This window comes from Hemitrygon akajei, unplaced genomic scaffold (genome assembly GCF_048418815.1).
Source record: "Hemitrygon akajei unplaced genomic scaffold, sHemAka1.3 Scf000057, whole genome shotgun sequence".
In the NCBI taxonomy this organism is placed as follows: domain Eukaryota; kingdom Metazoa; phylum Chordata; class Chondrichthyes; order Myliobatiformes; family Dasyatidae; genus Hemitrygon; species Hemitrygon akajei.
Window position 1 is genome coordinate 3,475,217 of NW_027331943.1, and position 15,755 is coordinate 3,490,971.

The following is a 15,755-nucleotide window of genomic DNA, read 5'->3' on the forward strand; positions in this document are numbered from 1 at the left end:
GACAAAAACAAAGGAGCTGGTTGTGGATTACAGGAGGAATGGAGACAGGGACCAAATTCAACATTTCCAAGACTGTTATTGACACAAAATACACATTTTAATATTGATCATGACACCAATGTATTTTGTACATTGTTAATGACATAAAACATATTTACAGATTGTTACTGACAGAGAATTGTATAATTTGTGTTCCGTGGTGTTATCTGAATGGTACTTGCCTGTGATGCTGCCACAAGTCAGTGTTTCTCTGTCCCTGTACCTTCCCGTACTTGTGCACTTGGCAATAAATTCAACAGGACCCGAGAAATCTCAGTGAGATTTGATTAGTGATGATCATCTTGGCAGCTCGGTAGGTCGAATGTATGGAGACAGTACACTGTTAAATGCAAAACCCTGAACAGTGTCGATGATCAGAGGGATCTCAGGACTCCCAAGTTCATCGCTACCCTGAAAGAGACTGCACAGATTGATCGGGTGGTTAAGAAGGCAAATGGCACGTTTGTCTTTATTAGTTGAAGCATTGAGTTCAAAAGTCGGGAGTGGTGTTTGCGGCTGTTACGAGCCTGCGGTCGTACTGTGACTGTTTCTTTAACAGGCGCCGGCGTGAGGAGGCGGGACTATGACGTCAGTCACAGGCTGACAGCGCTGACTGTGGACTGAACCATAAGAGAGAGAGCGAATCGGCAGACAGGCAGTCGGCCAGTCTAAAGAGAGAGAGAGAGAGACTGGAAAAGCTGATCGCTTCAGTTAGTCGCAGCTGAGGCTTGGAACTCTCCTATGCCCACAAGAGTGGGTTGATCATCGGTACACGGAACCACAACGAATGTGTGTGGCTGTCACTTCGTATAATCCATAGGAGTGGGTTTTGGAATATATTGTGTTAAACCCTTGCCTGGGTATGTTGTTGTGGTAACCCCTGGAAGACGGTATTCCCTGTGACAGGTCCACTTTCGCTGATAACTCGGATGTGGACGGATTCAACGGATAAGAACTTCGTCTACGGTTATTTTGAAGTAACGGCCTTTTCTCTACGTTTCGCCCTGGATTACAAATATCTCTGTCCCCATCATTTATTCCCGTGGATTACTGAACTTTCCTACTTTACCTCTCAAGACTCTAAGCTTTGTTCCCTCAGGCTCGATAGTCTGGGAATTACATTTATACATATATACACTTAACACTGTTAACTTTCCTTTATTTCGGTAAGTTACTATATTATAAGTAGATACTAATAAACAGATTGTTTTAAACCATCAAAACCAGGACTCCAGTGTGAACTCTATTGCTGCTGGTTCGTTTTCTAAAACGTTTCAGTTCGTAACACAGTTTTATAAAAGTAGTTAGACCACATCTGGAAGTTGTTTCATACAGTTCTGGTCGCCCCCATTCTCGGAAGGATGTCGGGGCTTTGGAGGAGGGCGCAGAAGAGGTTTACCAGGACACTGCCTGGATTAGAGGGCATGAGCTATAACGGAAGGCTGGACAAACTTGTGTTGTTTTCTCCAGAGCGGCGCAGGCTGGGGTGAGACTTGGTGGACGTTTATAAGATTACGAGGGGAATAGATAGAATGGACAGACGATATATTTTTCCTGGGGGTTGAAATGTCTAATACATTTAAGGTGAGAGGAGATGTGAGCGGCAAGTTTGCTTCTTTCCACAGACTAATGAGTAGCTGGATTCTCTGCCTGGGGGGGGAGGGGGTCACCACTCCTGACACGTGATCCCGTTTGCCCCTCCGATTTAACCGCAGATGGGCAGCATCTGCGCGTCTGTTTCCGAGGCCCCGCCTCCCGATGATGTAACAATCTCTTCGCGCATGCTCACAGTCTCCGGGTGGACGGAGTTATCCTCTCCGCTCAGAGCTGAAGGTGGGTCGGCTATGTGTTCGGGAAAGCCTTTCGTCTCTTCCGTCGGGATCTCTGTCTGCGGGCCGAAGGTATCACTTTCCCATCGGTGAGTATTGAGACCAATCCCGAGCGGGGAGATCCGATGTTGGTCGTGAGCTCCGAACTGAGGGGGCTAGTTACTCATTTATTTTCCAATTATCGGGGCTCGTCAGAAATGTGTCGACTTCACTTAATCTGCATTGAACGATCCAAACCAGGAGCCCTGGTTGTCTGTTTCCGCAGAATTGAATTGGAAGTCCCGCCGACAGGTCACGTGAGGCTGTGTGCTGCACATTTGCCCCGCCCTCCGCTTTGTGACGCCAAATCACGTGGTGTGATTTTGCCCACTGAGTTCCATTAACTTCCCCCGAACTCGCCTCGTTTCCTGAAGCTCCTCGTATTTGTCCTGGGAGCTTTATGGCTGTTGTGTCTTCTCCCGGAGTGGGGTGGGTGAGAAAGGAGAACGTCCCAGGTTGTGGAGATCTTTGATTTCACTGCCTGCTTTACCGAGGAACCGTGAAGTCTCGGGGGGAGAATGGTTTCTGTGATGTGCCGATCTGTATCCAAAGGTCCTCTGCCGTTCCTCACAGTCACGGGCAGAGTAGTTATCGTGCAAAGCGTGAAGTGTCCGGATGGGAAACTTTCTATGGGGTTTTGATAAAAATTTGGTGAGGGTCAAAGAATATATGACAAAGTTCTTTTGGTTTCTTCTAACTTTGTTATTTTCTGAATGTTTTATACAGTAGTATGTATCATTAATTCAGTAGCTGTGGTGTGTTCTGACATCTCCGGATCGGCTTTTCCGTGTTTACAACAGTAGAAATAGACCCGTGAGTCTGGTGTTCAAATCGTGTTTGGAAATCCCCCCCCCCCCCCCCCCCACCCTTCACTGTCACTAGTCTGTCATTCGGTGGAAATCAGGCAGAATCTCAAGTTGCTGAAGATCTGCACTAAAAACTAAATGTTTGAAGTCATTCTGACAAAACATCATTAGATAGATAGATAGATACTTTATTCATCCCCATGGGGAAATTCAACATTTTTTCCAATGTCCCATACACTTATTGTAGCAAAACTAATTACATACAATACTTAACTCAGTAAAAATATGATATGCATCTAAAATCACCCTCTCAAAAAGCATTAATAATAGCTTTTAAAAAGTTCTTAAGTAGTTTACTTAAATGCATTGAGTCCTAACCCCGGCACTTTAACATATCTTACTCCTGGCGGTTGAATTGTAAAGCCGAATGGCATTGGGGAGTATTGACCTCTTCATCCTGTCTGAGGAGCATTGCATCGATAGCAAAACCTGTTGCTGAAAACTGCTTCTCTGTCTCTGGATGGTGCTATGTAGAGGATGTTCCGGGTTTTCCATAATTGACCGTAGCCTACTCAGCGCCCTTCGCTCTGCTACCGATGTTATACTCTCCAGTACTTTGCCCACGACAGAGCCTGCCTTCCTTACCAGCTTATTAAGATGTGAGGCGTACCTCTTCTTAATGCTGCCACCCCAACACGCCACCACAAAGAAGAGGGCGCTCTCCACAACTGACCTATAGAACATCTTCAGCATCTCACTACAGACATTGAATGACGCCAACCTTCTAAGGAAGTACAGTCGACTCTGTGCCTTCCTGCACAAGGCATCTGTGTTGGCAGTCCAGTCTAGCTTCTCGTCTAACTGTACTCCCAGATACTTGTAGGTCTTAACCTGCTCCACACATTCTCCATTAATGATCACTGGCTCCATATGAGGCCTAGATCTAAAGTCCACCACCATCTCCTTGGTCTTGGTGATATTGAGACGCAGGTAGTTTGAGTTGCACCATATCACAAAGTCCTGTATCAGTTTCCTATGCTCCTCCTCCTGTCCATTCCTGACACACCCCCACTATGGCCGTGTCATCAGTGAACTCCTGCACATGGCAGGACTCCGAGTTTATATTGGAAGTCTGATATGTACAGGGGTGAACAGGACCGGAGAGAGCACGGTCCCCCCTGCGGCGCTCCTGTGCTGCTGACCACCGTGTCAGACCTACAGTCTCCCAACCACAGATACTGAGGTCTATCTGGTCAAGTAGTCCACTATCCAATCCACCATGTGAGATTCTACTTCCATCTCCATTAGTTTGTGCCCTTAAGATCTTGGGCTGGATGGTGTTAAAGGGACTAGAGAAGTCCAGGAATGTAATCCTCACAGCACCACTGACCCCATCCAGGTGAGAGAGGGATTTGTGCAGCAAATACGTGATAGCATCCTCCACTCCCACCTTCACCTTATACACAAACTGAAGAGGATCCCGGGCGTGCCTGGGTTTGTGGCCTCAGATTCTGTATTATCAGACCGCTCCATGGTCTTCATCACGTGCGACGTCAAGGCAACAGGTCTGAAGTCATTCAACTCCTTTGGTTGTGGTTTCTTCGGTACTGGGACAATACAGGATGTTTTCCACTGTCTGGGTACTCTTCTCTGCTCCAGGCTCATGTTGAAGATGTGATGTAGTGGTTCTCCCAGCTCAGTCACACAGGCCCTCAGTAATCGTGGGGATACTCCATCCGGTCCAGCCGCCTTGTTGGTACAGATCTTCCTCAGTTGACCTTCCACCTGTGCAGCCGTAATCCTGGGTGTGGGCAAGGTCTCCTGTGAGTGGCTATTTTCCTGTGAGGGAAGTAAGAGGGGAGGACAAGTAGAAAGACAAGCCTGGTGTGGAGTTCTGCGGTGAGGATGAGATTGTGCTGTCGAACCTATTGAAGAAGTTGTTCAGCTGGTTCGCTTTCTCCACATCTCCACTTATGTTTGCCCCCCCGCTTTGCACCACATCCGGTGATGATCTTCATCCCATCCCACACCTCCGTCATGCTTTTTTTCTGCAGCTTTTGTTCTAGCTTCCTCCTATACTGCTCCTTTGGCCCCCCTTATCTGTACTCTGAGTTCCTTCTGAACTCTTTTAAGCTCCAACCGATCACCATCTTTAAAGGCCCTCTTCTTCTGATTTAGGAGGCCTTTGATGTGACTAGTGATCCAGGGCTTATTATTGGGATAGCAGCGAACAGTTCTAACAGGAACAACGACATCCACACAAAAGTTAATATTGTCCGTTGTGCATTCAGTGACCTCCCCAACGCCCCCAGAAAAGCCCCCCCTGCAGTACATCCCAGTTAGAAGTACCGAAGCAGTCTCTCAGGGGCCTGTTCAGCTTCAGGAGTCCATTTTCTAAAAGAGCGTGTTAGTAGTGGGATGCCTCATCACAATTGATTTATATCTGGGCTGTAACAAAACCAGGTTGTGATCAGCTTTCCCCAGTGCAGGCAGCGGGGGATGCACTGTATGCATCCTCTACGTTTGCATACAGCAGGTCAATAGTCCTGTTACCCCTGGTGTAACAATCCACGTACTGGGAGAAAGCAGGTAGTGGGGTGAACCAAATTGGTAAGGGTGCTGAGGAAGAGGATTTCTTAGAATGTGTGCGGGATGGTTTTCTGAACCAACATGTCGAGGAACCAACTAGAGAGCAGGTCATTCTAGACTGGGTATTGGGCAATGGGGAAGGGTTAATTAGCAATCTTGTCATGCCAGGCCCCTTGTGTAAGAGTGACCATAATATGGTGGAATTCTTCATTAAGATGGAGAGTGACATAATTAATTCAGAACCAAATGTTCTGAACTTAAAGAAGGGCAACTTTGAAGATATGAGACGTGAATTAGCTAAGATAGACTGGCAAATGATATTTAAAGGGTTGATGGTGGATAGAAAATAGGTGCAGGAATAGGCCATTCGGCCCTTCGAGCCTGCACTGCCATTCAGTATGATCATGGCTGATCATCCAACTCAGAATCCTGTATCTGCTTTCTCTCCATACCCCTGATCCCTTTAGCCACAAGGGCCATATCTAACTCCTTCTTAAATATAGCCAATGAACTGGCCTCAACTGTTTCCTGTGGCAGAGAATTCCACAGATTCTCCACTCTCTGTGTGAAGAAGTTTTTCCTCATCTCGGTCCTAAAAGTCTTCCCCTTTATCCTTAAACTGTGACCCCTCGTTCTGGACTCCCCCAACATCAGAAACAATCTTCCTGCATCTAGCCTGTCCAATCCCTTTAGAATTTTATACATTTCAATAAGATCCCACCTCAGTGTTCTAATTTCCAGTGAGTATAAGCCTAGTCGATCCAGTCTTTCTTCATATGAAAGTCCTGCCATTCCAGGAATCAATCTGTTGAACCTTCTTTGTACTCCCTCTATGGCAAGAATGTATTTCCTCAGATTAGGGGAACAAAACTGCACACAATATTATAGGTGTGGTCTCACCAAGGCCTTGTACAACTGCAGCAGAACCTCCCTGCTCCTGGACTCAAATCCTTCTGCTATGAATGCTAGCATACCTTTCGCCTTTTTCACCGCCTGCTGTACCTGCATGCCTCCCTTCAATGACTGGTGTACAATGACACCCAGGTCTTGTTGCACCTCCCCTTTTACTAATCGGCCACCGTTCAGATAATAATCTGTTTTCCTGTTCTTGCAACCAAAATGGATAACCTCATATTTATCCACATTAAATTGCATCTGCCATGAATTTGCCCACTCACCTAACCTATCCAAGTCACCCTGCATCCTCTTAGCATCCTCCTCACAGCTAACACCGCCGCCCAGCTTCGTGTCATCCGCAAACTTGGAGATGCTACATTTAATTCCCTCATCTAAATCATTAATATATATTGTAAACAGCTGTGGTCCCAGCACTGAGTCTTGCGGTACCCCACTAGTCACTGCCTGCCATTCTGAAAAGGTCCCGTTTACTCCCACTCTTTGCTTCCTGTCTGCCAACCAATTCTCTATCCACATCAATACCATACCCCCAATACTGTGTGCTTTAAGTTTACACTCTAATCTCCTGTGTGGGACCTTGTCAAAAGCCTTTTGAAAATCTAAATATACCACATCTACTGGCTCTCCCCTATCCACTCTACTAGTTACATCTTCAAAAAATTCTATAAGATTCGTCAGACATGACTTTCCTTTCACAAATCCATGCTGACTTTGTCCGATGATTTCACCTCTTTCCAAATGTGCTGTTATCACATCTTTGATAACCAACTCTAGCATTTTCCCCACCACCGACGACAGACTAACTGGTCTATAATTCCCCAGTTTTTCTCTCCCTCCTTTTTTAAAAAATGGGGTTACATTAGCCACCATCCAATCCTCAGGAACTAATCCAGAATCTAAGGAGTTTTGAAAAATTATCACTAATGCATCCACTATTTCTTGGGCTACTCTGGGATGCAGACCATCTGGCCCTGGGGATTTATCTGCCTTTAATCCCTTCAATTTACCTAACACCACTTCCCTACTAACATGTATTACCCTCAGTTCCTCCATCTCACTAGACCCTCGGTCCCTTACTATTTCCGGAGGGTTATTTATGTCCTCCTTAGTGAAGACAGAACCAAAGTAGGTATTCAGTTTGGTCTGCCATGTCTTTGTTCCCTATGATCATTTCACCTGTTTCTGACTGTAAAGGTCCTTACATTTGTCTTGACCAATCTTTTTCTTTTCACATATCTGTAAAAGCTTTCACAGTCAGTTTTTATGTTCCCTGCCAGCTTTCTCTCATAATCTTTTTTCCATTTCCTAACTAAGCCCTTTGTCCTCCTCTGCTGGTCTCTGAATTTCTCCCAGTCTTCAGGTGTGCCACTTTTTCTGGCTAATTTATATGTTTCTTCTTTGGACTTGATACTATCCCTAATTTCCCTTGTCAGCCACGGGTGCACTACCTTCCCTGGTTTATTCTTTTGCCAAACTGGGATGAACAATTGTTGTAGTTCATCCATGCGATCTTTAAATGCTTGCCATTGCATATCCACCGTCAACCCTTTAAGTATCATTTGCCAGTCTATCTTAGCTAATTCACGTCTCATACCTTCAACGTTACCCTTCTTTAAGTTCAGAACCTTTGTTTCTGAATTAACTATGTCACTCTCCATCTTAATGAAGAATTCCACCATACTATGGTCACTCTTACCCAAGGGGCCTCGCACAACAAGATTGCTAACTAACCCTTCCTCTTTGCTCAATACCCAATGTGGAATGGCCTGCTCTCTAGTTGGTTCCTCAACATTCATATGCAATGGCAAGCATTTACAGATTGCATGGATGAACTACAACAAGTGTTCATCCCAGTTTGGCAAAAGAATAAACCAGGGAAGGTAGTGCACCCGTGGCTGACAGGGGAAATTAGGGATAGTATCAAGTCCAAAGAAGAAACATACAAATTAGCCAGAAAAAGTGACACACCTGAGGACTGGGAGAAATTCAGAGTCCAGCAGAGGAGGACAATGGGATTAATAAGGAAAGGGAAAAAAGATTATGAGAGAAAGCTGGCAGGGAACATAAAAACTGACTGTAAAAGCTTTGAGAGATAAGTGAAAAGAAAAAGATTGGTTAAGACAAATATAGGTCCCTTACAGTTAGAAACAGGTGAATTGATCATAGGGATCAAGGATATGGCAGACCAATTGAATAACTACTTTAGTTCCGTCTTCACTATGGAGGACATAAATAATCTTCTTGAAATAGTAGAGGACCGAGGGTCTAGTGAGATGGAGGAACTCAGGGAAATACATGTTAGTAGGGAAGTGGTGTTAGGTAAATTGAAGGGATTAAAGGCAGATAAATCCCCAGGGAACTCAGAGTACAGATAAGAGGGGCAAAGGAGCAGTATAGGAGGAAGCTAGAACAAAAGCTGCAGAAAAAAAGCATGAAGGAGGTGTGGGATGGGATGAAGATCATCACCGGATGCGGTGCAAAGCGGGGGGGCAAACATAAGTGGAGATGTGGAGAAAGCGAACCAGCTGAACAACTTCTTCAATAGGTTCGACAGCACAATCTCATCCTCACCGCAGAACTCCACACCAGGCTTGTCTTTCTACTTGTCCTCCCTCAAACTTCCCTCACAGGAAAATAGCCACTCACAGGAGACCTTGCCCACGCCCAGGATTACGGCTGCACAGGTGGAAGGTCAACTGAGGAAGATCTGTACCAGCAAGGCGGCTGGACCGGATGGAGTTTCCCCATGATTACTGAGGGCCTGTGCGACTGAGCTGGGAGAACCACTACAGCGCATCTTCAACATGAGCCTGGAGCAGAGAAGAGTACCCAGACAGTGGAAAACATCCTGTATTGTCCCGGTACCGAAGAAACCACAACCAAAGGAGTTGAATGACTTCAGACCTGTTGCCTTGACGTCGCACGTGATGAAGACCATGGAGCGGCTGATAATACAGAATCTGAGGCCACAAACCAGGCACGCCCAGGATCCTCTTCAGTTTGCGTATAAGAAGAAGGTGGGAGTGGAGGATGCTATCACGTATTTGCTGCACAAATCACTCTCTCACCTAGAGGGGGTCAGTTCTGCTGTGAGGATTACATTCCTTGACTTCTCTAGTGCCTTTAACACCATCCAGCCCAAGATCTTAAGGCACAAACTAACGGAGATGGGAGTAGACTCTCACATGGTGGATTGGATAGTGGACTACTTGACAGATAGACCTCAGTATGTGCGGTTGGGAGACTGTAGGTCTGACACGGTGGTCAGCAGCACAGGGGCGCCGCAGGGAACCGTACTCTCTCCGGTCCTGTTCACCCTGTACACATCAGACTTCCAATATAACTCGGAGTCCTGCCATGTGCAGAAGTTCGCTGATGACACGGCCATAGTGGGGTGTGTCAGGAATGGACAGGAGGAAGAGTATAGGAAACTGATACAGGACTTTGTGATATGGTGCAACTCAAACTACCTGCGTCTCAATATCACCAAGACCAAGGAGATGGTGGTGGACTTTAGGAGATCTAGGCCTCATATGGAGCCAGTGATCATTAATGGGGAATGTGTGGAGCAGGTTAAGACCTACAAGTATCTGGGAGTACAGTTAGACGAGAAGCTAGACTGGACTGCCAACACAGATGCCTTGTGCAGGAAGGCACAGAGTCGTCTGTACTTCCTAAGAAGGTTGGCGTCATTCAATGTCTGTAGTGAGATGCTGAAGATGTTCTATAGGTCTGTTGTGGAGAGCGCCCTCTTCTTTGTGGTGGCGTGTTGGGGAGGAAGCATTAAGAAGAGGGACGCCTCACGTCTTAATAAGCTGGTAAGGAAGGCGGGCTCTGTCGTGGGCAAAGTACTGGAGAGTTTAACATCGGTAGCTGAGCGAAGGGCGCTGAGTAGGCTACGGTCAATTATGGATAACTCTGAACATCCTCTACATAGCACCATCCAGAGACAGAGAAGCAGTTTCAGCGACAGGTTACTATCGATGCAATGCTCCTCAGACAGGATGAAGAGGTCAATACTCCCCAATGCCATTAGGCTTTACAATTCTACCGCCAGGACTTAAGAACTTTTTAAAAGCTATTATTAATGCTTTTTGAGATAGTGATTTAGATGCATATCATATTTCTTTACTGAGTTAAGTATTGTATGTAATTAGTTTTGCTACAACAAGTGTATGGGTCATTGGAAAAAAGTTGAATTTCCCCATGGGGATGAATAAAGTATCTATCTATCTGTCTGTCTGTCTGTCTATCTGTCTATCTATCTATCTATCTATCTATCTATCTATCTATCTATCTATCTATCTCTGCATCCCAGAGTGCTTTAGAAAGTAGCCCAAGAAATAGTGGATGCATTAGTGATAATTTTTCAAAACTCCTTAGATTTTGGATTAGTTCCTGAGTATTGGAGGGTGGCTAATGTGACCTCACTTTTTTAAAAAATGAGGGAGAGAGAAACCGGGGAACTATAGACTGGTTAGCCTGACATCGGTGGTGGGGAAACTGCTAGAGTTGGTTGTGAAAGATGTGATAACAGCACATTTGGAAAGAGGTGAAATAATAGGACAACATCAGCATGGATTTGTGAAAGGAAAATCATGTCTGGCGAATCTTACAGAATTTTTTGAGGATATAACTAGTAGAATGGATAGGGGAGAACAAGTGGATGTGGTATATTTGGATTTTCAAAAGGCTTTTGACAAGGTCCAACACAGGAGATTAGTTAGCAAACTTCAAGCACACGGTATTGGGGGTATGGTATTGATGTGGATAGAGAATTGGTTGGCAAACAGGAAGCAAAGAGTGGGAATAAGCGGGACCTTTTCAGATTGGCAGGCTGTCACCAGTGGGGTACTGCAAGACTCAGTGCTGGGACCCCAGTTGTTTACAATATATATTAATGATTTAGATGAGGGAATTAAATGCAGCAACTCCAAGTTTGCAGATGACACGAAGCTGGGCGGCAGTGTTATCTGTGAGGATGCTAAGAGGATGCAGGGTGACTTGGATAGGTTAGGTGAGTAGGCAAATTCATGGCAGATGCAATTTAATGTGGATAAATGTAAGGTTATTCACTTTGGTTGTAAGAACAGGAAAACAGATTATTATCTGAATGGCTGATTAGGAAAAGGGGAGGTGTAACGAGACCTGGGTGTCATTGTATACCAGTCATTGAAAGTGGGCATGCAGGTACAGCAGGCAATGAAAAAGGCAAATGGTATGTTGGCATTCGTAGCAAGAGGATTTGAGTACAGGAGCAGGGAGGCTCTACTGCTACTGTACAAGGCCCTGGTGAGGCCACAGCTGGCGTACTGTGTGCAGTTTTGGTCCCCTAATCTGAGGAAAGACATTCTTGCCATAGAGGGAGTACAAAGAAGGTTCAACAGATTGATTCCTGGAATGGCAGGACTTTCATATGAAGAAAGACTGGATCGACTAGGCTTATACTCGCTGGAAATTAGAACACTGAGGTGGGATCTTATTGAAACGTATAAAATTCTAAAGGGATTGGACAGGCTAGATGCAGGAAGATTGTTTCTGATGTTGGGGGAGTCCAGAATGAGGGGTCACAGTTTAAGGACAAAGGAGAAGGCTTTTAGGACCAAGATGAGGAAAAACTTCTTCACACACAGAGTGGTGAATCTGTGGAATTCTCTGCCACAGGAAACAGTTGAGGCCGGTTCATTGGCTATATTTAAGAGGGAGTTAGATATGGCCCTTGTGGCTAAAGGGATCAGAGGTATGGAGAGAAAGCAGGCACAGGGTTCTGGGTTGGATGATCAGGCATGATCATACTGAATACGGTGCAGGCTCGAAGGCCCTAATTGCCTACTCCTGCACCTATTTTCTATGTTTCTATGTGTGGAAAATTAAAATCTCCCACAATCACAACCTTGTGCTTACTACAAATATCTGCTATCTCCTTACAAATTTCCTCCTCCAATTCTCACTCCCAATTAGGTGGTTTATAAGACACCCCTATAGGTGTTACTATACCTTCCCCATTCCTCAATTCCACCCAAATAGGCTCCCTAAATGAGCCCTGTAATCTGTCCTGTCAAAGCACCGCTGTAATATTTTCTCGGACAAGCATTGCAATACCTTCCCCTCTTGCCATTCTGATTCTGTCACACCAGAAGCAACAAAATATTGGAATATTTAGTTGCCAATCACACCCCTCCTGCAACCATGTTTCACTAATAGATACAACATCATCTTTCCAGTTATCAATCCATACTCTTAGCTCATCCACCTTTCTTACAATGCTTCTAACATTAAAATAGATGCATTCAAGAAACTTTCCACCTCTTCCTCTCTGTTTATCCCTAACGGTGCAAATAACTTTATTCTCTATTTTCTTGCCTTCTCCCCTACATCTTCAGTCTGAGCGCTCCTACATCAGGGAGGAAGTTCAAATCATCTGTGTGTTAAAAGTTTAGCCATCATGGTGACTGAAGGCAGCTGTAGGTTCATGAGGGACTGTTACTGTCAGATTCTGCAGTTCTTGCGGCTGCTCATCGCACCCAGGATTGAACCCTGGTCACTGAGCATTGGAGGAGTCTGTTCTGCTGATGTTAGCCTTAAACTAGACTGGTGTTTAATATTGTGGATCTGTGAAAGATGAATCAGTTCTGTATCAAATCCCGTGTCTCAGGTACTTACTGTCTCTACCACACTCACAATGTACACTAGAAAGGCCACTCAGCCCATCTGGTTCCTGCCCATGTTTCTGTTCCATATCAGTATATCAAAATCTCTCCCTGTCATTCCCCTCTCACTCTCCCTGAGATGACAGGTTGCAACTAGTCACCACTCCGTGGGATAGGAGATTTCCCGTGAATTTCATGGAAACATATAAATGCACAACACATTACAGATGCTTTGTCCCACATTGCCGTGCCGATCATGTAACTTACTCTAGAAACTGCTCAGAATTACTCAACCACAGAGCCACCTATTTTCCTGAGCTCCATGTACCTATCTGAGAGTCTCTTAAAAGACCCTATTGTATCCGCCTCTACCACCGTCGCTGGCGGTGCATTCCACACACACACCACTCTTTGCTTAAAAAAGTTAGCTCTAACATCTCCTCTGTCCCTACTTCCAAGAAGCTTAAACCTATTCCCCTCATGTTAGCCATTTCAGCCCTGGGAAAAAGCCTCTGGCTATCCACACGACCAATGCCTCTCATCATCTTATACATCTGCTTGATTTTCACCAGGCTGAATAAGAGGATCTCACTGTGGTTTTGATGTTCTCTCTCTCTCCCTCTCTCTCCTTGTGTCTGACGTCACAGCCCCGCCTCACTCAGGCACTTAAAGCGACACTCACAGTAAATGAACCCGCGGTCTCGCAACACAATGCACCTCTAAAGTCTGACAGCAGACTAGCGAGTGAATCTTCGATGGTGCAGAGTCAAAAACCAAAAAAGTTGCCAGCCTGAGTCAGGGCTTTGGGGCTCCAGAGAGAGATGTGGTCCAGAGTTTACCAGGAGGAGGAGGAATCAGACCAACAGGATGTGGCTACAAAAGAAAGATCAGAAACATTTGTAAACTGGTTGACCGATAAAAAGGTGGTTAATTTCAGGCAGCAAATGTGGAGAGGAATAAAAAGACAATGTTTAGGCCGAGCCCCTTCAGCATACCTAGCCTGTGTACTCCGCTGCTTAGTTGCTGCCTGAACTGCACAGTTCCTCCAGCATTGTGTGTGTGTGTGCGTCTCTGTATTTCCAGCAACTGCAGAATCTCCTGTGTTTTATATCTGCATTTTACTTTGGCATTAGATACACGTTGATATTGAGTATATTGCTTATGGGAGCCGCTTTCTGCGTTAAAACAGCTGCAGATTTTTCTATACACACGAAAAAAAATGAGGTATGGACATTGAACCGGTGCTTGCAGAAATGGTTAATGGCATCGTGATTACCCATAGGGCCATGCGTTAAGAATTTTGCCGGCGCTGAAGCACCAATGAAATGTGCAAGCGTCAGGCTGAGGACGTCCCTGAGTTTCACGCCTTGAAAATGTCGGTTGCAGGTAAGAGCGATTCTCCGTGATTTTATCTTAAACACCGAATTCACAACAATTCCTGTGAAATCCGAACACCGTGGCCAACAATCCCGGGACAGTCCTGCTCTCATCCCTGTCTCTCAGCCCCACGATCCGTACACGGGCCCCGGGGAGCTTCCGGCTGATGAGGGAATGGGAACCGATGGATCTCTCAGACAGAGCTGAGCTCCAGCTATCTAAATGCAAGGATTAGCAACTCGGAGAAAGGGAACAAAATCTTTTACATCACCAGCTGAGAAAATCACCTTTCTTCTACCACCGATCACAAACAAGAGAAAATCTGCAGATGCTGGAAATCCAAGCAACACACACAAAATGCCAGCGAAATTCAGCATTAGTACTCTTTTCCATAGATGCTGCCTGGCCTGCTGAGTTCCTCCAGCATTTTGTGTCTGTTGTTTGTTCTACCACCTCTTGTTCTGGACTTTTTTACCCGTGAGAACATGTTTTGTCCCATTCTCTCTGAGTGCATTATGATATCAAACACCTTTGTCCTGGGCAACAAGTAGCTTTCACATCACAAATGTGCCAGACTCCAATGAGACAGACTACTGCCCTTCCCTTCATATTTAGTGGCATTGCCATCACTGAGTTCACCACTGTCAGTTTTTGTCTGATGTGTGTATTGTGGCGATGCAAACATTGCTGGAGAATTGGGGGAGGCTTCAGGGGAATATAGAAACTGAGTTCACCACTGTAGTCATTGGCGGGGGGGGGGAGGGTTCAGGGGAAATATTTATGTAGAATACAGAAACTGGTGATACTTGAGTCCCCTGTGTGTATTGTGGTGTTGCAAAAGTTGCTGGAGAATTTGCAAGTGGGAAGAAGTGGAGTGATATTTGGAAATCTGACTTTTTAAAGCGTAACTTAGCAAGCAAACCACATATGGACAATATGCAAAATCTTTGGTGAGAAAATCCTTCATTACACATTACAGGCCTGCTACATAGGTTGTGTGAGAGTGCAGATGAACTGCATCGAACCCAGAGGAGATCAAAGTTCCTATTGACAGTGATTTGCTAGCTGTGAAAATGAATACCTCTCTATAAAAAAATTCACTGTGCACATCTTGTCACTGGGTAAAAAAAATGCACAGTGCAAGACTTATGTACACACTGGTTATTACAATTAGAGGGGGTATTGGAGGGAAGATGGGGAGACCTGTAGTGTCCCTGATGCCCTCACTTACAAGAAATGCATCCAGCTGCAGCTTGTAACCCTGCACTTTAAGGAGTTGGAACTTGAAACGCATATGGGGATTGATGGTCATTTCAGATACCAGCACTCTGCCCAGTCAGGAGATGATTTCTCTTCCAACTTGGGTTTAACCTCACTGTAACAGTGTGATACCAAATCAAACCTTGGCAACTCAAGTAATCTCATCTGAAATGTTGTCCTACACCCATTGATGGATTTTGTAAATCTTCTACAGGTTAAAAACGAGAAGGAATTTGTCTCCAGGGATC

General features: G+C 45.3%; 1 protein-coding gene across 1 annotated transcript in view; it reads left to right on the forward strand.

Annotated features, from left to right (window-relative positions):
* Positions 1-14,241, forward strand: part of LOC140721534 (NACHT, LRR and PYD domains-containing protein 3-like) — a 117,827-nt gene extending 103,586 nt beyond the window's left edge. The window contains exon 8 of the mRNA XM_073036347.1: positions 14,153-14,241. Coding sequence (XP_072892448.1) covers positions 14,153-14,241 — 89 coding nt within the window. The remainder of the gene's footprint in view (positions 1-14,152) is intronic.
* Positions 14,242-15,755: the final 1,514 nt, after the last annotated feature.